The 23,432-nt window shown below is 47.2% G+C and overlaps 1 protein-coding gene across 1 annotated transcript in view; it reads right to left on the minus strand.

Moving 5' to 3' along the window:
- Nucleotides 1-444: 444 nt before the first annotated feature.
- The window catches only part of LOC126176137 (solute carrier family 2, facilitated glucose transporter member 8-like), a 73,556-nt gene continuing 50,568 nt past the window's right edge, over nucleotides 445-23,432 (minus strand). Inside the window, exon 2 of the mRNA XM_049923276.1 lies at nucleotides 445-836. Within this exon, the coding sequence (XP_049779233.1) occupies nucleotides 445-836 (392 nt within the window). The remainder of the gene's footprint in view (nucleotides 837-23,432) is intronic.

Raw genomic sequence — 23,432 nt, forward strand, 5'->3', positions numbered from 1 at the left:
GCATTTTTTTATCGTCTGTATTAACCAATTACACTAGCCCCTCTCCTCACGTTCGGTTTGTGGAATCGATTAGTCAGTATTTGATGTGGTTTACGAAATATATCCAGCGGTAACGTTTGGTGACTCATCCTGTACATGTAGATGTAGATGAATACGTAGATATGTAGGCGCCAATTCATCGCTGTCTGCACAGTGCTAACTACTCGTAACCCCAGGAGAACCTATTAAAGAGTGGCTGGAGATAACTCAGTGTCCATTCTAAAGTGTAGCATGTGAGTCGCGAATTGAGTCTGGTTAATCTCCTGGAACTAAGTCTGGTTAATCTCCTGGAATACTGCCTCAGCCAGTAGGGAGACCTGGTGATAGTTTCAATGCTAATGCTAGCCTTCTGCGTAAGGCCAGTGCCTTGTCCGTACGACATAACGTATAGTGATATTGCAGTTTCTAGAAGACCTCGGATACAGCCGAGTGCAAGCACGAGAACGGGAGAGGAGCGACGTGTACCTGTGAGATCTCCCCCGCGTAGGTCGGCATGCCGCCGTAGACGAGTCCGACGCCGAGGCCGGACACGAAGCGCGCGACGCACAGCCAGACGGGCTCGTACTCGCAGAAGATGAGCGCCACCCAGCTGAGCAAGATGGGCGCGGTGCCCAGCATGACGGTGGCCTTGCGGCCCAGCTTGTCGGACAGCCAGCCGCCCAGCCAGGGCCCCACGGCGGCGCCCAGCGACGGCAGCGACCCCGCCCACGACCCCTGCGAAGGGGTCAGGTTCATCTTGGGCAGCGCCGGCGACGACCACGCCATTACGATGCCGCCCGCCAGCATCGCCAGGTCGCCTGTCGGCAGCCATCAAAACTCTGCGAAACACCGTCATCCCTGAGACAGCTTACACATCCCTCTGTCGCATCTCTCCTCCAAGTCTCCCTGTCGACAACTAAATACTACAGACCTTAAAAGAGAGAGATGGCGCAGCGGTTAGCACACTGGACTCGCATTCGGAAAGACGACGGTTCAAACCCTCGGCCGGCCATGCTGATTTAGGTTTTCCGTGATTTCCCTAAACCGCAAATGCTGGGATGGTTCCTTTGAAAGGGCACGGCCGATTTCCTTCCCCATCCTTCCCTAATTCTGTGGGACCTATGACCTCGCTGTTTGGTTCCCTCCCCAAAATCAACCAACCAACCAACAGACCTTAAGCATGGAGACGAATTGCTTGTCACTGTACTTAAGTAGGAAGAATTCTTGTCTATATTAACTGTTTTCTTCCGTCTCCTCCCGGCAAAATAACTCTACAATTACAAATGAAAAGGACAGTATTGTGGTTGTTCTACAGTTTTAATTTTCGCTGCTGGTATTTGCGTCCTGAATGATTCTTTGTCTTATGGACGTGAGGCCACAGTCCGAGGTATATTTCTCTGCCTAATAATTTACATCCCAAAACTGATGATGTCTTTAGCATTGAAAAACGGAACGTCAGGCAAAGAAATATGTCTTGGACCACGGCCTAATGCCCACAAAATAGAAAATATCGGATATTAAACTTATTTCGTTCAGCAGTTTTCGGCTTACAGGGCTGTCGCCGGGTCTCAATTGACTATCGTCATCAAAGAGGGTCCAGTACTATGAACAACATTGAAAAATATTTTACACATTGAGCGTGAGATACGAACAGAGTAAATACCTCCTCGACACTGTAGTAGTAAAGAAATTTAAAATCCTAAGGTTAAACAATAAAAAACATAAAGGGAACAAACAGAAAAACACTAAAGATTAAACCTCTAAAAAACTTCACTTAATACATTTTTCCAATGCTTCTCATACTGTATTCCATCCAATTTCTCCATTTTTCATGTATTTGTTTATTTTTATTGTTCTTGTTATGTACTATACATAATCTGTGGTTTTATATGTACATCTTCCTTACAGTAAGGACATTCGTATACCACTCATAAATAATTTACCTCATAGACTGTCTTTTACAATCGTCAGTTCTAACTTTTACTCTATTTCTGCCTCATCTTCCACATGTATCACCTCGTCAATCGAGTCTTCAGCACTCTTGTATTGTATTAGTTTTATTTTATAATGCTTGTTAAGTTAATTTAAAATTTTATGTTGTTAATTGCATTGTTTTAACATATGTACACAGTTTAACATTAAACCTGGCCACTATTCAGCTGCCACTGAGACTAAGTCGGAATCCTTCACTTAAGGCACCAATAAAATGGGCCACCCCTGAGAATTCAAAGTTCAGCCATCTGCCCTGAGAATTCAAAGTTCAGCCATCTGCGTGGTCTGGAAACACTGTAGGATGCAGAAGTTTCTGAATGAATTGTTGTCTTCCACTCGAGCAGTTGCAGTTCTGTGCCTGCTATTGGTCAAGTGGTGAATGTCGCACAATTCAAACACAATACGTGACTTCTAGTCCACTTCTTCCTGTATTTTTTAAAACACATTTTCGCTTTCCATTAAATGTATTAGTCTTATGGAACCTCAGTGATAATTTGCTTCGTTTTCTAACCCAACAATAATAACAAAAACTTCTAGAAACAATTTAGCCTAAGACCTCGTGGATGTATCGAGGCCGGCCGAGGTGGTCTAGCGGTTCTAGGCGCTCAGTCCGGAACCGCGCGACTGCTACGGTCGCAGGTTCGAATCCTGCCTCGGGCATGGATGTATGTGATGTCCTTAGGTTAGTTAGGTTTAACTAGTTCTAAGTTCTAGGGGACTAATGACCTCAGAAGTTGGGTCCCATAGTGCTCAGAGCCATTTGAATCATTTGATGTATCGAGATCAGAACATGTGGAATAATCGGATCTACTGCCAGATGTTTGTGTCGCTCTGGCACAATATTTCGGCCACGCAACTCGTTGCCTTCTTCAGGTACTACCTGAGACTGCCATATTGGATTAATAATTAATAAAGGATGGGGCCCCTCCACGCCCGCACCAACGTGGTGACCAAACCAAAAGTTCTACTGTCACCTCCGTAAGCATGTTAGTTTATGAATCAGGCGTCACAGGATGCAGGCTGTGATGTTATCCATGCGTCTGGGTAAGATTACTCATTAACATGGTCCATCAGGAGATAGAAGTGGTCGAAAACGATTGAAGGGTAGCGGTTGTAAGGGCAGAGGAAAAAAAAGTGCCAAGGCCAGCGCCAAGGGAAAAAAATCTCTGCGACAGTAGGACGGGTAGTAAGGGCAATAGCGGCTTGCTAGCTGCGACAGAGCATGCAAGGTGAGGGAAGGTTAGCGCGAGGTATCGTGCATCGTTACCTATGTGCTGAGTGGTCGTTAGCTGGGTCAGTCCGGGTCTGCGGCTGGGCTCGCTTGTAGTCTCCTGGGCCGGCCGCAGTGGCTTTCTCCCTGTAACGTAAGAGTTCGGCGCGGCAACGCATGCGTTGCTGTTAGGCCCTCTGCTGCGCCTTGTCGTCGGTGACTTGGCGCAGCTTCATCAGGCTGGTGCAGAACGGCGGCGATCGGCTACCGTTCAGCGTCCTCCTCTACTGCACGCCGCAGCCCTTCCGTAATGTAGCTTCCATGAGCTCCGCTTGTTCGGAGAGCTGCGCCAGTTCAGCGTCGGAGGAAGTATTACCATTCGCTCGCGCTTGTGCGATAATGGCTGCCCTTTTGGCTTCTCTATCCCTTGCGGGGCCCGCTCCCGCAGCAGTCGGCGTTGCCACCGGTTCAGCTGGGGCGGTGGTTTTCTTCTTTGCACCTTTCACCTGCGGTGCTGCTGGGGCAACCGCTGGGACAGGCGCGCGAACGTCCTTCTGCGAGGTCGCAGGAGGGTTCGCAGGTACGACTGCGCTGGGGCCTCAGGCGAAGACTGCTCGCAGTTGCCTCAAGGCCTCTTCCTTCTCTGCAGCCACGGCGGCTGCGAAGGGAGCCCTCTCTGCCGCCATGGCGGCTTTGAGGGCTGCTGTGGCCTCCTTCACGGCGGTGCCGAGTTCGAGGTCACACTTCTTCACGGGAGAGCGAGCTGCGTCCTGGCTGCCCGTTTCCGAGCGGCCGTCCCTGCCTCTGGCAGGTGGATCTGCTACTGCGCCGTCCCTCAGCTGCGCCGGGCTGTTCTGCGCCCTACGCCGTTTCCGACGTCGTCTTCGCTTCTGCCGCTGCGTCGGTGCGGCCGCGGCTTGAGAAGGCTGCACAACCGCGCCAACTGGCGACGTGCGGGCCGCCACACCGGACGCAAGTGGGCAGAACGTTGCTGCCGCGATCGCAGGCGCGGCTGTCGTGCTCGCCTGAGCACTTGACGCACCGCGCTGCGTTGCGGCAATACTTCGCAACATGGCCCTCGCCCTGGCACCTGAAGCACTGGGGCAGAGGGTCCTTGGCGGTCGGGAGAGCCTTTGTCGTCACCGGGAAGCCCAGCAGCTTCCGCAAGTCGAAGATGTCGCTCCCGCCGTCGACCGTTTGCACGGTCACGGCATAGAGCGGCGCCCTCTTCCTGTTGGTCCCGTTTTGCAACCTTGCGGTTGCACAACCAAACCCAGCTCGCAGCAGCCCTTCCCGGACCGCTGCCTCGTCACAGCACCGAGGTAACCCCCTGAGGAGTGCCTCGGTCGTCTTCATCCTTCCTACGGAAGGTGCCTTATCAGGCGCCGGCGGCGCGTCGACGACGTGGTCGGCCACTGCGACCTTGATCGCCCTGTGGTCGGCCACGTTTGCAGCCGAACGCAGATCAGCGAGTCTGTATCGACAGACTCGTAGACCACCTCGTTCCGAGCGCAATTCGTGATGGTGTCGAACAGCGCTGTCCACCCGCCTTTGCACTTGACGTACAAAGGGGGAGCAGGCCGCGACTCGTCTTCTCGGTAGTTCCTCGCATAGTCGGCAGACTCAGTGAGTTGTACAACCGAAGAACCCTTCGTAGCGGCAGGTTTCCTCTGCGCACCCTTCTTTCCCATGCTGCGAGGCGCGGAACACGACAATCTGCACGCGTTGTGAAAACAACGCACGACAATTTGCTCTCCGCGGCGCCCACAGCACAGAAACCTCTTCACGAGCTCTCAACGGCCGAGTAAGCGCAGCGCGCAACGGCAGCGATGCGCTCGCCTCGCCAGCTCAGGCCGCTCTACCTGCCGTATTGGAGGATCTTGTCCAGTATTTATGCTCAGAGGGCGCTGGCTGCTCTCTCCAGGAACTCGAGACACTCGAACAATCCTTTCATCCTCACTCTGGGAAACTACGATCACAACCACAGATGGAAACACAAGCGACCAAAGACACTGCTAGCTAGGGCATAACCACCTATGGTAAACTAATATACGCAAACAGCGACAAACGTCGGTAAGCCCCTGCATATCAGCAACACTGACTGGCAACTACCAGCTGCTATTAGAGCCGACCAACAGGCCACAGCAGGGACACCGACGAGCTCGCCCACAGACGCACGAACAATCTGCCAACACTCCCTCACACTGTGCCTCCGGTATATGACCTATCGGACACAAGACCGATAACAAACCTAACTGTTGCAGGTTGCAGGACGCTGAACGAGGACTCTGTACCAGCACCCAGCGCCAGCCGCCGAGCAGCACAAACGCACAACGTCAAGGTATCGACATGCATGATACCCACTACTAACAAAGCCTATCCTTGCACAACCTATCGCAGGCAGCAAGACAACCGCTACTGCTCTTGCCGCCCGACCTAACTTTCGCAGAGGTTTTTTTCCCTTGGCTCTTGCTTTGGCACTTTTTTTCCTCTGGCAACAGAGCATGCACAATGTCGGCACTAGTACAGTGTGTATCCACCTTTCGCAGCAATGCAGGCTGCTATTCTCCCATGGAGACGATCGTAGAGATGCTGGATGTAGTCCTGTGGAACGGCTTGCCATGCCATTTCCACCTGGCGCCTCAGTTGGACCAGCGTTCGTGCTGGACGTGCAGACCGCGTGAGACGACGCTTCATCCAGTCCCAAACATGCTCAATGGGAGACAGATCCGGAGATCTTGCTGGCCAGGGTAGTTAACTTACACCTTCTAGAGCACGTTGGGTGGCACGGGATACATGCGGACGTGCATTGTCCTGTTGGAACAGCAAGTTCCCTTGCCGGTCTAGGAATGGTAGAACGATGGGTTCGATGACGGTTTGGATGTACCGTGCACTATTCAGTGTCCCCTCGACGATCACCAGTGGTGTACGGCCAGTGTAGGAGATCGCTCCCCACACCATGATGCCGGGTGTTGGCCCTGTGTGCCTCGGTCGTATGCAGTCCTGATTGTGGCGCTCACCTGCACGGCGCCAAACACGCATACGACCATCATTGGCACCAAGGCAGAAGCGACTCTCATCGCTGAAGACGACACGTCTCCATTCGTCCCTCCATTCACGCCTGTCGCGACACCACTGGAGGCGGGCTGCACGATGTTGGGGCGTGAGCGGAAGACGGCCTAACGGTGTGCGGAACCGTAGCCCAGCTTCATGGAGACGGTTGCGAATGGTCCTCGCCGATACCCCAGGAGCAACAGTGTCCCTAATTTGCTGGGAAGTGGCGGTGCAGTCCCCTACGGCACTGCGTAGGATCCTACGGTCTTGGCGTGCATCCGTGCGTCGCTGCGGTCCGGTCCCAGGTCGACGGGCACGTGCACCTTCCGCCGACCACTGGCGACAACATCGATGTACTGTGGAGACCTCACGCCCCACGTGTTGAGCAATTCGGCGGTACGTCCACCCGGCCTCCCGCATGCCCACTATACGCCCTCGCTCAAAGTCCGTCAACTGCACATACGGTTCACGTCCACGCTGTCGCGGCATGCTACCAGTGTTAAAGACTGCGATGGAGCTCCGTATGCCACGGCAAACTGGCTGACACTGACGGCGGCGGTGGCGTGCACAAATGCTGCGCAGCTAGCGCCATTCGACGGCCAACACCGCGGTTCCTGGTGTGTCCGCTGTGCCGTGCGTGTGATCATTGCTTGTACAGCCCTCTCGCAGTGTCTGGAGCAAGTATGGTGGGTCTGACACACCGGTGTCAATGTGTTCTTTTTTCCATTTCCAGGAGTGTATCTCCAGATGAGCGCGTATTAATCGTTAATCCTAACCAGACGTACGCAAACATCGCAGTACCCACATCCTGCGACACCTCACTTTAGTGAATACTAACCCCTATGCAGAGATGGCAGTAGACCTTTTGTGTTGGCTATCATGCCGGTTTGGGCGTGGAGGGGCTCCACCTCTATTAAAAAAAAAAAAAAGGCTGCTCTCTCTGCCGTCCGCGCCCGCCTGGCGCTGCCTGTAATGTGTTATCTCTTCTCCAGTGCTCCCTCGGACGTCCGCGCCCGACTTGGGCGCCATCTGTGGCAGCTGTCTGAGGCCCGTCGTTTGTCGGGCGTTCCGTTCCCAGTTCGCACCCGCCTGGTGCTGCTCCTGACGTTTTGGCCCTGCCCTGGTGCTCCCACGGACGTCCGCGCCCGGCTCGTCCATCATCTGTGGCCGTGGCAGCTGTCTGGGGCCGGACCCGCGTTTGGCGTTCCATTCTTGGTCCGCGCCCGTTTGGCGCTGCTCCTGAGGTGTTGGCACTTCCCTGGTGCTCCCACGGACGTACGCGCCCACCTCGTCCATCATCTGCAGTAGTGGCAGCTGTCTGAGGCCCGTCTCGCGTCGGGCGATACGTTCGCGGTCCGCGCCCGCCTGGCGCTGCTTGTAAGCTGTTGTCTCTTCCCTGGTGCTCCCTGCACTTCCCTGGTGCTCTGACGGTCGTCCGCGCTCGGCTCGTCCACCATCTGCGGTCAAGGCGGCTGTCAGAGGCCCGTCGTGCGTCGGGAGTTGCGTTCGCGGTCCGCGCCCGCCTGGCGCCACTCCTGCAGTGTTACTCCTTCTTGAGGAGTTTCTTGGTTCCCTTCGTTGGGCCCTGATAAGCTCTAGAGCCGGACTCCAAGCCGAGCTGAGCTGGTAACCGCTGTCTCGGTTTATTAGGTTGTCTGTGACCTTGATCTCGATGGCCTCCTTTATGACACTGTCCCAAAATCTTGGAGTCTGTGTCACAATTTTGGTGTTGTTGTAGTCCATTAAGTGACCAAGCTCCAGACAGTGCTCCGCTATGGCAGATTTGGTTGCCTGTCCGAGTCTGGTGTGCCTCTGGTGTTCTTTGCACCTGACGTCCACTGTCCCGGTTGTCTGGCCAATGTATGATTTTCCACACTGGCACGGGATGTTGTAAATGCCTGGTTTACGTAGCCCCAGGTCGTCCTTCACACTCCCTAGCATTGTCCCAATTTTGGAGGGTGGACAGAAGATACTCTTTATATCATATTTTGAGAGAATTCTGCTGATCTTTGCAGAAAGAGGTCCAGCATATGGCAGGTATGCCACCTTCTTCACCTCCTCTGGCTCATCTTCTGTACCCTGTGATTGGCTGGTAGCATGAAGTGCCCTTTGGATGTCTGTGGAGGAGTATCCATTTCTGCTGAACACCAGCTGTAGATGTTCTATCTCTGTGGCCAGACTTTCTATATTCAACAGAGCCCGAGCCCTGTGAACTAATGTTTTCAAGACTCCATTCTTCTGTGCCGGGTGGTGGCAGCTTCTGGTTTGAAGATATAAGTCAGTGTGGGTGGGCTTACAATACAGACTGTGCCCCAGAGTGCCATCTGCGACCATTTACCTTCATTCAAAGTTTGCATTCAACAGGCAAGGTACAGTAGTCGGATATTGGAGTACTAAATTCTGTAATTCAAAGCAACAAAAATCAAATATCTGACTATTACTGCATTTTTCTTCTATGGTATAAGTTAACTCCTTAAGCACTCCGGTGTAGTATTGTTACTGGTGATGAGTGATGATAATTTTATGTTAACTACTTAAGAAGAAATTAATGGCTGAGCCCTAACAAAATGCATATGCTCTAGCAAAGTTGAGTGTGAACAGATAATTTTATGAATTTGGTGGCCAAAAAGTGTGTTGTGCAGTGTAAACTTCTCCCTGGGTGAGTGTCGATCTGCAGATGGTATTTGTTGTCAACAACTGTGGCACTTTCTGGCTGCAGTGTAAGAAAAACGACCAACAAAAGTGCATCAAGTGTTGCTATTACAGGACAATGACCTCTGTTGACTTCATAGACCAAACAAGTCAGGAGTTTTTTTGAGAAGTCACGCCTCAACCACTTAATCTTCTGATCAGACATCCCCATATATTGACCTTTCACTCTTGTTATAGAAGGACCGTCGCGGAAATGCACTTCAAATCTGGCTTGACGACGTATTTAACTCACAGTCCTGGGATCGTAAAACTACTTGAGCATCATCAGACTATTTAAGATAAAAGTTTTATGTTTACTGTAGTATTTAATAAAACAGTAGAAAAACGCAATTAAAACATGCGCTATATTAATACTAAAGAATTACAACTTATCAAGTTAGCTTGTAATGAAAGTCTATTTTAATAAAACTTGAAGCATCTGTAGCACCATCATGCCTACATCAGCACGAATTAGTATGATATTTTGCTTGGTCTGTATTTACATGCTGCCCTTTGCCATATTGAAGTATTATGGAAATGTGGCATTTGTATTAGAGGCATTAAGAGACATTGTTAATAAATTATTCTGTGCTAAAATTTGATAAATAAAGTTGTATAACCACAAAAACCATATATCACGTCAGTGTAAAGAGAAAAAGGCACTACTAAGTATGCAGTATCATAAGTATCGTATTTAGCCCTTACCTATGGGGTACTGACACTAGCAAGAAAATATGATGGAGAAATCTTAACATCTCCTTATTCATTTTCGATCTGACTGCTTGTGGCTCAGTCACCGAATAGGTAAAAAGATAGCCTCCAACGAGATTGGAACCTAGTATCAGTGCAACCTTCACTTTACAATGTGTGCCCATTACCTCAGAGCTAGCAAAGACCTGCAGCATTTGTCTCTCCCTCATTGCCCCAGTGGTGGCTGGGACAGCTAAATCACAATGTAAAAGCAAGACTAGTTGTACGTTCCATGTGGAACGACATAGCTTGACTCAAAACCATAAACTAATAACTTGATCTCACAGAATAATTCTACGCCAGGCAGGACGTAACTTGATGGTCACACAGCTTCCAAATCTATGTGTTGTTACGAAGTTTCAATTATATTACCAGCAGCAAGAATACATTTTTTAAGCCAATGTTTTTCTTGAAGGGGCTCAGAAGTGAGTGCTGGTGCAGCTTGCATCTAAATGGCACAGCCACTGAGGTCCAGAATACCAGAAGTATAATCCAGTGTATTATATTTCCTATTTCTACAATTAGGTTTAAGAACTATGGCATAGTTGCTAGTAATACACGTTACCATCAACTAAAATATTAAAAATGAGTAAATGTCACAAGTATTTTTGTTTCTCTGTCTTAAGTGTACTGGAAATGGAAAAGCTCATTTACTTTTTTGAAGCATCTCCATTTGCACTGTAAACACTATGATTAGGCAACACACTTTTAAAATTACAGACTTAAAAAACATTATTCTTCAGAATGTTGCCGCTAGTACTATCCCCAAAACAACAGAACACAAAAGAAAAGACAGTAACACAGTATTTCTTGCAAAATGTGAACTTCAATAGAGAATCTTCATAACCCATAAATAACGAAAAGTTTCAAATCAAGAAAGTATACTGTACAAACAAACCATGAGGAATGACAACCTTAATGCTGTTGTGGTAGTCAGACCACTGATTACTCGGGTACAAAAAAGCACCACTCTCATCCAGTGTCCCTAACTGCAGTCTACAAGAGATTACTAATATTTAATAGTAGATTACATTCTTTGGTAAGACCAGAGGAATAATACATACGTTGGTTGATTTTATGGTTAGGATTCGGTCAAGTTGTAACTGAGACTAAAAATAAATGTAGATGGTCCAGTATCAAAGCAAACAGCATGGGAGACTATGGTTAAGTGAAGGAATACGTATCAGTTAAATAGCTCAATATTTGTGGAAGCTATTTTTCCACTGTGAATGACTAGGAAGTAACAGTGTCTGTGGAATCATGTATGTGCTGTGATAGAGAGTAAGAATACTAATTTGCGAATATTGCAAAATCCAAAGTGTTGTACATTAATTACGTTATGGATCACTCTAAATTAAGAAAAGGAAGATTTTGAACTTTTTTGTGTTCAATAATTGTTGATCTTATTAATGTCCCATAGTTTTTTCTGGATTTAATGAATGTACATTATTAATTTCAATATTTAGGTCTAATTAACACTCAGTCGTTTTTTCTGTGATTAATTAATGTCCAATTTTATTTCCACTTTTGGGTTAATTAATACCCAGTTGCTTCTTCTGAGTTTAGTTAATGGTCAGCCGTCTTGGTTTTAATAATTTATGTACAAAAGGTGTAAAGTAATTGTTTAAATATTATAAGTAATAAGGAATTTAGTAACTTTGAAAAGGAGGATTGTCTGGTTGGAAAATTTTGTGAGACAAAAGTAGTTACTTACCCCACATACATTCCTTCTCATCAGCCCTTAATAATAACATGAAAGATGTGGGAGTGTTTGTAACGTTTACGTATGTGCCTAGAAGATATTTTTTGAGAATTTTAGTAATTTTATGCAATATAGCGTCAAGGAGCCAAAGATGGATCCCTTAGTAGCTTGTATGTCATGAACCAAGACATGAAGAGGCGAGCATCCTCGGCAACAAACAAGAAGACTCTCATTGCTTAACAGACAGAGAGGGAAACTCAAGCATAGACTTTTATACTAAATCATGAGTAGTTATAACATTAAATTTAATACTTAGAAAGAGTGGAATGGTATATATTGAACGAAGATTGTTGTTACTAACCATAGAGGGATAACAGTGTTAAAGCAACAAGGAGGCCAAAAATCAGCTAATTGGAGCTTTCCGTGGTGGGAGAAGGAGTGTAGGAAGCGACGCTACAGTCGTTACAAATGACACAGGCGTGGAAGAGTCGAAGGTGAAAGGTTGGCTGTAAAAGTTTGACGCGAGATATTTGGTACTGAGGAGGAATCTTCAGCGGGCTGCCACAAACACCTCAGCATCTGACAGTATGACACAGCACCCCAATCGCCAGCTGACATCGTCAGCCAGACTTTAGTTGTCTGGTTGGGACATTACAATTAGAAACACGAGAGACATCAGCTTATAACTTCTGCGCTGTATAAGGAAGAGTCCTACCTGCATGCTGTATGCAGTTGAATGCCACATAGTTTCCTTGTAAGGGAAAGGACAATAACTTCGCAGATTTGCTGCGACACCATTTAATAGTTGCCATTAACGATGTAACGCCATGGTTCAGTTTTGTTTTTGTTGATTTAACGGGAATTTTGTGTTGTGAATAGGTTTGTTGAACTACTGGCTTTTATTTCACCGAAGCCAAAGTATTCCAGTCGCTAAGCTTTAATGCTTTCTCGTTGCAATATGAGTGGACTACAAGACAAAAGCAGGTAGGGAAAGTGTTCGGCCTGTTAGCCTCGTATCAAGAGCTGCATCTTCAAGATGAAGCCAAGTGTACAGTTAAAGTTCCTACGACAGTAGTCAACTTGACTGACTCTCATTATTCTTTTCATTGGCATTAATTGTAGTACCAAATTTAGGAAGGAAGAAAGGACGACTAGAGTCAATATGCCGTCGACGGCGAGGTTATAAGTGACGCAGCACAATTTTGAACTACGAAAGGATGGAGAAGGCAATCGGCCCTACTCTTTTCAAACGTACCATTTCAGCATTTGTTTGGAGCGATTTACGGAAATCCTGGAAACTGATATCTGAATGGCGGGACAGTGATTTGAACCGTCATCCTCCCGAAAACGAGTCCGGTGTGCTAATTACTACGCCGTCTCACTCGATACCTAATTCCGTAAAAGCTATTAGTAATTTTAATCATTAGTATATAAATTTGGGTGTGACCTCTTCTCAGAAGTTAAGATTAGGACTTCGACGTTACTGTTCTGCCAACTGCACACAGATTTAGTGCTGTAAGTGAGGCTTGACTGGGTCATCAGTAAAATGTTACGTGTCTAATAATAGCAGTGGTCAGGGGCGCGACGTATTGCCACTGGGAGTGGTTTGCCTGATTGCCGTTATCTCGTAGAGGTGTAGCTGGGGCAGTGAGCCAGGAAGTTGAGGGACGTCACAACATAGGCAAAAGACGCATGGGTGTAGCGATGTGAAAGGAGGCTTAGTGTGCTTCTGTATTCAGAGCAAAGGACTAAATCGACCGGGGCGTTGTCGTGAATCAGCAAGATCTTTGAGCCCAACTTTCCCCTGCGCTTGTTTTGTATTGCTCTTCTGAGGTTGTGCAGAGTTTGGCAATACCTTTGAGAGTTTATTGTAGTGCCTCTTTCCAGGAAATCCACAAAAATCACACCTTTTCTGTCCCAAAAGAATGTCGCCACGTGGTTGAAGGCGCAGGCGGCCGAATTTTACGACGAAGGAATTTCCAAGCTCGTCCATCGCTACGATAAGTGCCTTAATTTAAATGGCAACTATGTAGAAAAGTAGTATTTAAGTGTGGCTTTCATCTGTATATAATAAAAAAATTTCCAATACTTTATTTATTTTTAATTCCAAAACGTAATGTACTGCCCTCGTATTTGTCCAATGAATACCCGTTTATCATCTGCATTTCTCCTTGGTGTAGCAATTTTAATGGCGAGTAGTGTATTTATATAAGTAATTCACACTACTTCTAAAATTTAATAACTACTAACAGATAAATGAAAACAGAGATGTTTCCCGATACTCCTGAGAAAACTGACAATCACTTTATGCAGGCAAATGGCTTTAGAAACCAAAAGAGAAGACGCTGATTGCGGGAAAAGGTAACCCACACTCGGAAATTACAGTGAAATCACTACGCTTAGCTGCATACAGGCGGTAATATACGTCAACGGGGACAGTCAAAAATGTGTGCCCCGACCGGGACTCGAACCCGGGATCTCTTGCTTACATGGCAGACGCTCTATCCATTTTTTTTTTGTTCTCTCATTTTGTTCTACACTCCTGGAAATTGAAATAAGAACACCGTGAATTCATTGTCCCAGGAAGGGGAAACTTTATTGACACATTCCTGGGGTCAGATACATCACATGATCACACTGACAGAACCACAGGCACATAGACACAGGCAACAGAGCATGCACAATGGCGGCACTAGTACAGTGTATATCCACCTTTCGCAGCAATGCAGGCTGCTGTTCTCCCATGGAGACGATCGTAGAGATGCTGGATGTAGTCCTGTGGAACGGCTTGCCATGCCATTTCCACCTGGCGCCTCAGTTGGACCAGCGTTCGTGCTGGACGTGCAGACCGCGTGAGACGACGCTTCATCCAGTCCCAAACATGCTCAATGGGGGACAGATCCGGAGATCTTGCTGGCCAGGGTAGTTGACTTACACCTTCTAGAGCACGTTGGGTGGCACGGGATACATGCGGACGTGCATTGTCCTGTTGGAACAGCAAGTTCCCTTGCCGGTCTAGGAATGGTAGAACGATGGGTTCGATGACGGTTTGGATGTACCGTGCACTATTCAGTGTCCCCTCGACGATCACCAGTGGTGTACGGCCAGTGTAGGAGATCGCTCCCCACACCATGATGCCGGGTGTTGGCCCTGTGTGCCTCGGTCGTATGCAGTCCTGATTGTGGCGCTCACCTGCACGGCGCCAAACACGCATACGACCATCATTGGCACCAAGGCAGAAGCGACTCTCATCGCTGAAGACGACACGTCTCCATTCGTCCATCCATTCACGCCTGTCGCGACACCACTGGAGGCAGGCTGCACGATGTTGGGGCGTGAGCGGAAGACGGCCTAACGGTGTGCGGGACCGTAGCCCAGCTTCATGGAGACGGTTGCGAATGGTCCTCGCCGATACCCCAGGAGCAACAGTGTCCCTAATTTGCTGGGAAGTGGCGGTGCGGTCCCCTACGGCACTGCGTAGGATCCTACGGTCTTGGCGTGCATCCGTGCGTCGCTGCGGTCCGGTCCCAGGTCGACGGGCACGTGCACCTTCCGCCGACCACTGGCGACAACATCGATGTACTGTGGAGACCTCACGCCCCACGTGTTGAGCAATTCGGCGGTACGTCCACCCGGCCTCCCGCATGCCCACTATACGCCCTCGCTCAAAGTCCGTCAACTGCACATACGGTTCACGTCCACGCTGTCGCGGCATGCTACCAGTGTTAAAGACTGCGATGGAGCTCCGTATGCCACGGCAAACTGGCAGACACTAACGGCGGCGGTGCACAAATGCTGCGCAGCTAGCGCCATTCGACGGCCAACACCGCGGTTCCTGGTGTGTCCGCTGTGCCGTGCGTGTGATCATTGCTTGTACAGCCCTCTCGCAGTGTCCGGAGCAAGTATGGTGGGTCTGACACACCGGTGTCAATGTGTTCATTTTTCCATTTCCAGGAGTGTATATTGTTCCTTGAATTCGCTCGGGGTGGACGTCCAATGACACCCGTACAGATTGTTCGTTTATCCGTTCACTCAGTTTTTTTATTACAGAGGGTAACTAAGCTTCTGACGGAACACGCTGAGCTACCATGCCGGCGATCCAGCTGAGCCACCGAGGACACAGAGGATAGTGCGGCTGCAGGGACTTATCTCCGGCACGACTCACCTGAGACTCACATTCCCAACGTATTCGCTACGGTCGCAGGTTCGAATCCTACCTCGGGCATGGATGTGTGTGATGTCCTTAGGTTAGTTAGGTTTAAGTAGTTCTAAGTTCTAGGGGACTGATGACCACAGATGTTAAGTCCCATAGTGCTCAGAGCCATTTGAACCATTTTCAACCCAACGTATTGTCCTGCACTATATTCATAGTGCCCCTGCCCATTATACTCATTACTCGAGTCTTTTTGCCGATTCCCGTAAGAGTTCGGACACTGTTTGTGCATCGGCACAGAAGAAGATGGTCAAATGGCCGCTGAGCCTTAACTATATATAAATATGAAGATGGTATCTGTTCTTTCGGACATGTCCGAAAGAACAAATACTATCTTTATATATATAACCCATACTCATCAGAATCCTCAGAGATTTCGATCGTTCAGTGTAAGATTTGGAACACGAAAACAAGACATGGCTTATGTCAGCTTCTGATACGAAATCATAGTCACATGCTGGAGAATCATAAATGTTGATTCCGGCCCAACTGCATTCTCGCAAACCACGGCCTTGAAGTAATTTTAGGTTGCACTGGCGCATAATGGTCACCTTTCGTTTGTTAGGACATATTTCGCATCTCTTGCCATTGCTGTTTTCCATGGCTCTTGATTCCACATAAGCAGTCTGTATACTGTAAATTCACATCGATAACATTTCCTGCAGATGCAGCTTGCTTCTCAAAGATGTAGACATCCACACTATAGGGGATGCCAGCATGTGACTGCACCCAGATCAGAACAACTGCTTCTCTGTTTACAGCAAATATATTGCAGTACCACATCCAAAATATAACGGTTGGTAGTTTTATTCCATCTTCGGAGTTGAATACTTTTAAGAACACTTTGGGAGTCGGACACGATTAATATCTTTAAGAAGGAAGTTGAAGATACAAATTTAATTTCTTCTAAAAAATACCACAGCCTCCGCCGTAACCAGACCATTAAGCTTCAGTGAGACAATTAAAACTCCAATTGACGTCCACACTCAGCGAGCTTATCATGTTATAATAATAGACCGTAATATGGCAGCTGAGTATGTCAAGATCATATTCAAATAAAGCCAAATGTGAAGAACGTCGCATAGAAGGTATGACAGGATACCAAGAGTCAATGATTGTGCAGTCGACCGGAATTTTAGTTCTTCTCTTGGACGCCTTCCATAATTGGTAAGTGGAGTTCAAATAGCTCTGAGCACTATGAGACTTAACATCTGAGGTCATTAGTCCCCTAGAACGTAGAACTACTTAAACCTGACTAACCTAAGGACATCACACACATCCATGCCCGAGGCAGGATTCGAACCTGCGACCGTGGCAGTAGTCCGGTTTCGGACTGAAGGGCCCAGAACCGCCCGGCCACAGCAGCTGGCGGTAATTGGAGTCTCTATTCTTACAGACAATACTTTCCATGAAGGCCTTTCCTTGAATGAAAAGTTTACCTGAGAGCATTAGAAGTCTAGCGCTTTAAGTCATCTCTCCTGCCTCCACCAAAAGAGCATTTGTAGGCGTCTAAAGCGAGGGCCCAGGGCAGGTACGAATGCCTCTGAAATGAACGGTATATAATTTGGAGATGTAAATCTTAGGCGCATTACGATACAGTCTAGATCTAATATTCCCTCGACACATCGTGAGTAGAGTACTTTGATGCGCTCCCCAGCATACGTGAGTGAGAGAAGGAATTACCTTTAGTCTTTGTCGCTTTTATCAACAATAGATCGTATTTTAGGCGCCCAGCTGAACGGAGGGTCAAATATTGTACCGAGGAATCGGGTATGAGATTTTAACGGCAAAGTACACTTTCCGCAATTGGCGCGATCAACAATGCGAGCAGTGTTCGATTTATAAAAAGGTACGATCACCGATTTCTCAGCCGAGATCTACAGCCCATTGTTAGACAACCATTCATAGAGGTGTTCTACAGCAGTCTGTAATTCCATTTTAGCCTAAATATACGAGTCTACAGCTGAATAAACACGAAAATCGTTTTTATATTCTAAAAATTTTGTCGGGAGAGTGATTATTTGCTCAAAATCATTGAGTACAGAGAGCATAAAAGAGGGGACTTAAAATTGAACCCTGGGACAGACCCAGAGAGACAAGAACCGCACCGAGCAGGTTTCCTTTAAATCTGATGTAGATTGTACTTTGAGTGACCAGACAGCAGATGTCACATATCATCCGGGAAAGAATACCAAGATACGTCAGCTTTTTCCAGAGAAAAGGTATCTGCACGAGATCGTAAGCTCCCTTAAAGTCAAGAAAAGTGGCGACGACCGTCTTTTTCGGATGAAAGGCTCAGATGACGTCCATAGCAAGCTAACACGGGTTGTCAATAATCCTTTTGCCTTTTCTAAATGCCTATTGACTCCGAGTTATTAAATTACATTTTTAGAGTCACAATTCCAGTCTCATTTTGATCATTCATTCTAGCGCTTTTGCTACACAAGACAACAACGCGATCGGTCGATAGTTGGAACAGATATTTGGATCTTTTCCGTTTTTCAGAACTTGAATTATAACCTACGTCTTCCAAGTTTCCAATAGGTGTTGTTTCATGCAATATTGACTAAAAATGAACAATAGCAAACCTCTCGCTTACATGGGCAAATTCTCAAGCGTAGAATAATGTATGGAACCAATATCATGAAAGCCGTCACATAATGTTTTAATAGCACCGTTTAGTAGTTCTTTAGAGAATGAATGAAGCAAGATATGACGATCGTCAGTCTTCAACTGGATGTATGTAATGTTGGAATGGGACCGTTGGAGGAGAGAGCTTATCGACAAATCCCTCTATCCAGAAGTTGTGGTAGGAAGAGTTGGTGGCAGTCGGCTTGTAACGCCGGAAATGCATATCCTCCTATTTCCATTTATTGTACTATAAATTTGTTTTCCTTATTTTTGTTACCTGAATATATAACATTTCTGTGTCTTCGTATATTGTAATTGTTTTACTATTTGTATATATATATTTATGCATTTATGTCGATGTATAATTGGTTTGTTTCGTAAATATTATTTGTACATTCCTGGAAATGGAAAAAAGAACACATTGACACCGGTGTGTCAGACCCACCATACTTGCTCCGGACACTGCGAGAGGGCTGTACAAGCAATGATCACACGCACGGCACAGCGGACACACCAGGAACCGCGGTGTTGGCCGTCGAATGGCGCTAGCTGCGCAGCATTTGTGCACCGCCGCCGTCAGTGTCAGCCAGTTTGCCGTGGCATACGGAGCTCCATCGCAGTGTTTAGCACTGGTAGCATGCCGCGACAGCGTGGACGTGAACCGTATGTGCAGTTGACGGACTTTGAGCGAGGGCGTATAGTGGGCATGCGGGAGGCCGGGTGGACGTACCGCCGAATTGCTCAACACGTGGGGCGTGAGGTCTCCACAGTACATCGATGTTGTCGCCAGTGGTCGGCGGAAGGTGCACGTGCCCGTCCACCTGGGACCGGACCGCAGCGACGCACGGATGCACGCCAAGACCGTAGGATCCTACGCAGTGCCGTAGGGGACCGCACCGCCACTTCCCAGCAAATTAGGGACACTGTTGCTCCTGGGGTATCGGCGAGGACCATTCGCAACCGTCTCCATGAAGCTGGGCTACGGTCCCGCACACCGTTAGGCCGTCTTCCGCTCACGCCCCAACATCGTGCAGCCCGCCTCCAGTGGTGTCGCGACAGGCGTGAATGGAGGGACGAATGGAGACGTGTCGTCTTCAGCGATGAGAGTCGCTTCTGCCTTGGTGCCAATGATGGTCGTATGCGTGTTTGGCGCCGTGCAGGTGAGCGCCACAATCAGGACTGCATACGACCGAGGCACACAGGGCCAACACCCGGCATCATGGTGTGGGGAGCGATCTCCTACACTGGCCGTACACCACTGGTGACCGTCGAGGGGACACTGAATAGTGCACGGTACATCCAAACCGTCATCGAACCCATCGTTCTACCATTCCTAGACCGGCAAGGGAACTTGCTGTTCCAACAGGACAATGCACGTCCGCATGTATCCCGTGCCACCCAACGTGCTCTAGAAGGTGTAAGTCAACTACCCTGGCCAGCAAGATCTCCGGATCTGTCCCCCATTGAGCATGTTTGGGACTGGATGAAGCGTCGTCTCACGCGGTCTGCACGTCCAGCACGAACGCTGGTCCAGCTGAGGCGCCAGGTGGAAATGGCATGGCAAGCCGTTCCACAGGACTACATCCAGCATCTCTACGATCGTCTCCATGGGAGAATAGCAGCCTGCATTGCTGCGAAAGGTGGATATACACTGTACTAGTGCCGACATTGTGCATGCTCTGTTGCCTGTTTCTATGTGCCTGTGGTTCTGTCAGTGTGATCATGTGATGTATCTGACCCCAGGAATGTGTCAATAAAGTTTCCCCTTCCTGGGACAATGAATTCACGGTGTTCTTATTTCAATTTCCAGGAGTGTATTTTTACGCTGGGTCTTGCCTAGGGAAAACTGCTATCGAACAATTACATCAATAGGTCGTGTGAAGAATCAAAGTGTGTAGGATCTTTGGTAGTGTTAACTCTGTCGCGTGGAACGCGGGCAGAGAGAGAGTCTGGCTGGAGTAGCGAGTGGAGCAGGTGTGTTGTGTGAAGCTCCCGCGAGTTGCCACGCTTTCGGGGTTTGGCAGCATGTAATTGCGCTCGACTTGCGACGATAGTTTCTGACATGGTGTCGCGCACGGGAAGCATTAGCTGGCGCACGTCAAGAGCCCGTTTCGTCTGGTGACCGTGTCGAGAAGAAGGCGCGCCAACATCCAGCTTCTGCAACAGCAACGGCCGACAATGAGTGACTGTCGCCACCTCCTCGATCGACGGCTTCAAACCTTCAATCAACCACCAAGGAAGACTGGAAGCACGTAAAGTTTTAGAACTGTATGGCAGACCTCAGCTTTTCAAACTTTTAAAATTGTTGCATCACAAAATTACAGCTACTTAGCATGAATCTTTGTTGCTCATTGTCCCAATTGCATTACCAAGCAGGGTCCCTTCCTTTTCCAAAATGAACCCGAGTGTCGTTGAAATTCAAACGCCAGCATTAAAGTAATATAATTCAATTTCGCTGCTTTAATTTCAAGATTCAGTTAAAGTATTCATAGCTGGCTACAATACTTAGATTACACAAGCACAAATTAAGAGTGCGAGTTTTGTTACCGTATTTTAGCTTACCTGTGACTGCAGCTCAGCTTGGTATGTACTAAATTTTACTATTGTTAATTGTTCAGAATCATTTAATTCAAGTTCAAAGTTAAATCTCTTATTTCTAAGTTGCGTAGATTCAAGTAGCTTTTGAAATGATTGTTGAGGTAGTCCAAGACTAACTGCATTTTACTGAATTTCGTTGTGCTTCAGAAACAAGGCTCACTGTTAATTTTAGTCACTAAATTAACTTTCAATTTTCCGGTTTTATTAATTCTTTTGCTAAATTAAGTCAGAGTGTAGCGAAATTTATTACTTCTGACAAACTTTCAGTTTTCACACTACACGTGTCAACCTTCAGTTGCCACGCTTCTAGTGCTAATTATATGTGTAATAACCTTTATTTTTGAGTTACTATAGTAATTGTCCTTAGGACTGGTGACCGTAATTTCCCCCAAATCTCAAATACCTAATTACCGCTAATTAATTGTTAACGTAACGTCCGCACATTTACTTTCTTTATTAACTTACCCCTATTTCAAAATTAATTTCCACCAGTTTCATTAGCATTTTTCCTTTCATTTAGATGTAACCCTTTCCTCCCTCTTTACCGACAAATTAACCTCGGTGACGATTGCTTTTCCCAAATTTCCATTAGGTACACGCGGTTTAATTTTTCACTGTCATTAAGGTCGATAAGCGAGGGGGAGGTTACAGGCTGTTTCTGAAAGCCTTTGTTTTATACCAAATGTTGGCCATACTCGTTGCTTTATTGAGTGAAGAAAGCAAACCTAACCCTGAGGTGTATTGGCAGAAGACTTACAAAATGTAACAGGTACACTGAAGAGACTGCTTACAGTACGCTCGTCCACCGTCTTCTGGAATACTGTGGAGTGTGGGATCCCCACCAGCTAGGATTGACGGAGGACATCAAAAAACTTCACAGAAAGACAGCTCGCAACAGGGGAGAGAGTGTCACAGATATGCGACACGGACTGGAGTGGTGATCACTAAAACAAAGGCGTTTTTTGCTGTGGCAGTACCTTCTCATGAAATTTCAGTCACCAACTTTCTCCTCAGAGAGCAAAAATATTTTGTTGGCTCTCATCTACAGAGGGAGAAATAACCATCATAATATTATAAGAGAAATCAGAGCTCGCACGGAAATATATAAGTGATCTTTTCCCTGCGCGCTGTTCGAGAGTGGAACGGTACAGAAGCAGCTTAAAGGTGGTTCTATGAACCCTCAAAAAGGCACTTACTTGTGAATTGTAGAGTAATCAAGCAGATATAGATAGAGAGAAATAACAAACTTTCGGAAAAACATCATCCACAGAATTCCTGAGATAACAGGAGCCGACAAGTGCGAGAATTATCGCACAATCGGCTTAATAGCTCCTGCATCCAAGTTGCTGATAATGCTAGTAGACGGGAAGAATGCAAAATAAAATTGAGTATCACTTAGATGACGATCAGTTTGGCTTTAGCAAAGATAAAGGCACCAGAGATGTTCTGCACTTGCAGTTGACAATGGAAGAAAGACGGAAGAAATGGTTCAAATGGCTCTGAGCACTATGGCACTTAACATCTGAGGTCATCAGTCCCCTAGAACTTAGAACTACTTAATCCTAACTAAGCTAAGGACATTACACACATCCATGCCCGAAGCAGGATTCGAACCTGCGACTGTAGCGGTCGCGCGGTTCTAGACTGTAGCGCCAAGAACCGCTCGGCCACCCCGGCCGGGAAAGACGGAAGACAAATGAAGACACTTTCATAATATCTGTCGACCTGGAAAAACCGTTCGACGATGTCAAGTGCTGCAAGACGTTAGAAATTCTGAGAAAAACAGGGATAAGCTACAGGGAAAAGCGAGTAATATACATCACGTACAAGAACCAAGAGCGAATAGTAAGGCTGGAAGAGCAAGAACGAAGTGATCGGATTGAAAAGAGTGTAAGACAGCGATGTGGTCTTTTGCCGCTACTGTTCAATTTATACATCAAAGAAGCAATGACGAAAATAAAAGGAAGCTTCAACAGTGGAATTAAAATTCAGTTTGAAAAGATATCAATGATATGTCCCTCTGATGACATTGCTATCCTAAGTGAAAATGATGAATTACAGGAACTGTTGAATGGAATGAACAGAGTACAGAATATGGATCGAAAGCGAATCGCAGAAAAACGAAAGTAATGGTAAGTAGCAGAAATTAGAACAGCGAGAAACTTAACAGCAGACTTGGGGTCACTTAGTAGACGAAGTTAAGGAATTCTGCTACCTCAGCAGCAAAATAACTCATGGTGGACGGAACAAGGAGGACATAAAAAGCAGACATACATTGGTGAAAGGGCCATTCCTGCCTAAAACCGAAGAGAAGTCTGATAATGTCAAACATACGACTTAATTTGAGGTGGAAATTTCTGAGAATGTATGTTTGGAGTACAGCATTTTATGGTAGTGAAATATGGACTGTGAGAAAACTGGTACAGAAAAGAATCGAATCCTTTTTGAATGTGGTGCTACAGGAGAATGTTGAAACTTAGGTGGACTGATAAGGTAAGGAATGAGGAGGTTTTCCGCAGGATTGGCGAGAAAGAAAATGTGTGGAAAACACTGACAAGAAGAAAGGATAGAAC

Source organism: Schistocerca cancellata, chromosome 3, assembly GCF_023864275.1.
Source record: "Schistocerca cancellata isolate TAMUIC-IGC-003103 chromosome 3, iqSchCanc2.1, whole genome shotgun sequence".
NCBI classification, from domain to species: domain Eukaryota; kingdom Metazoa; phylum Arthropoda; class Insecta; order Orthoptera; family Acrididae; genus Schistocerca; species Schistocerca cancellata.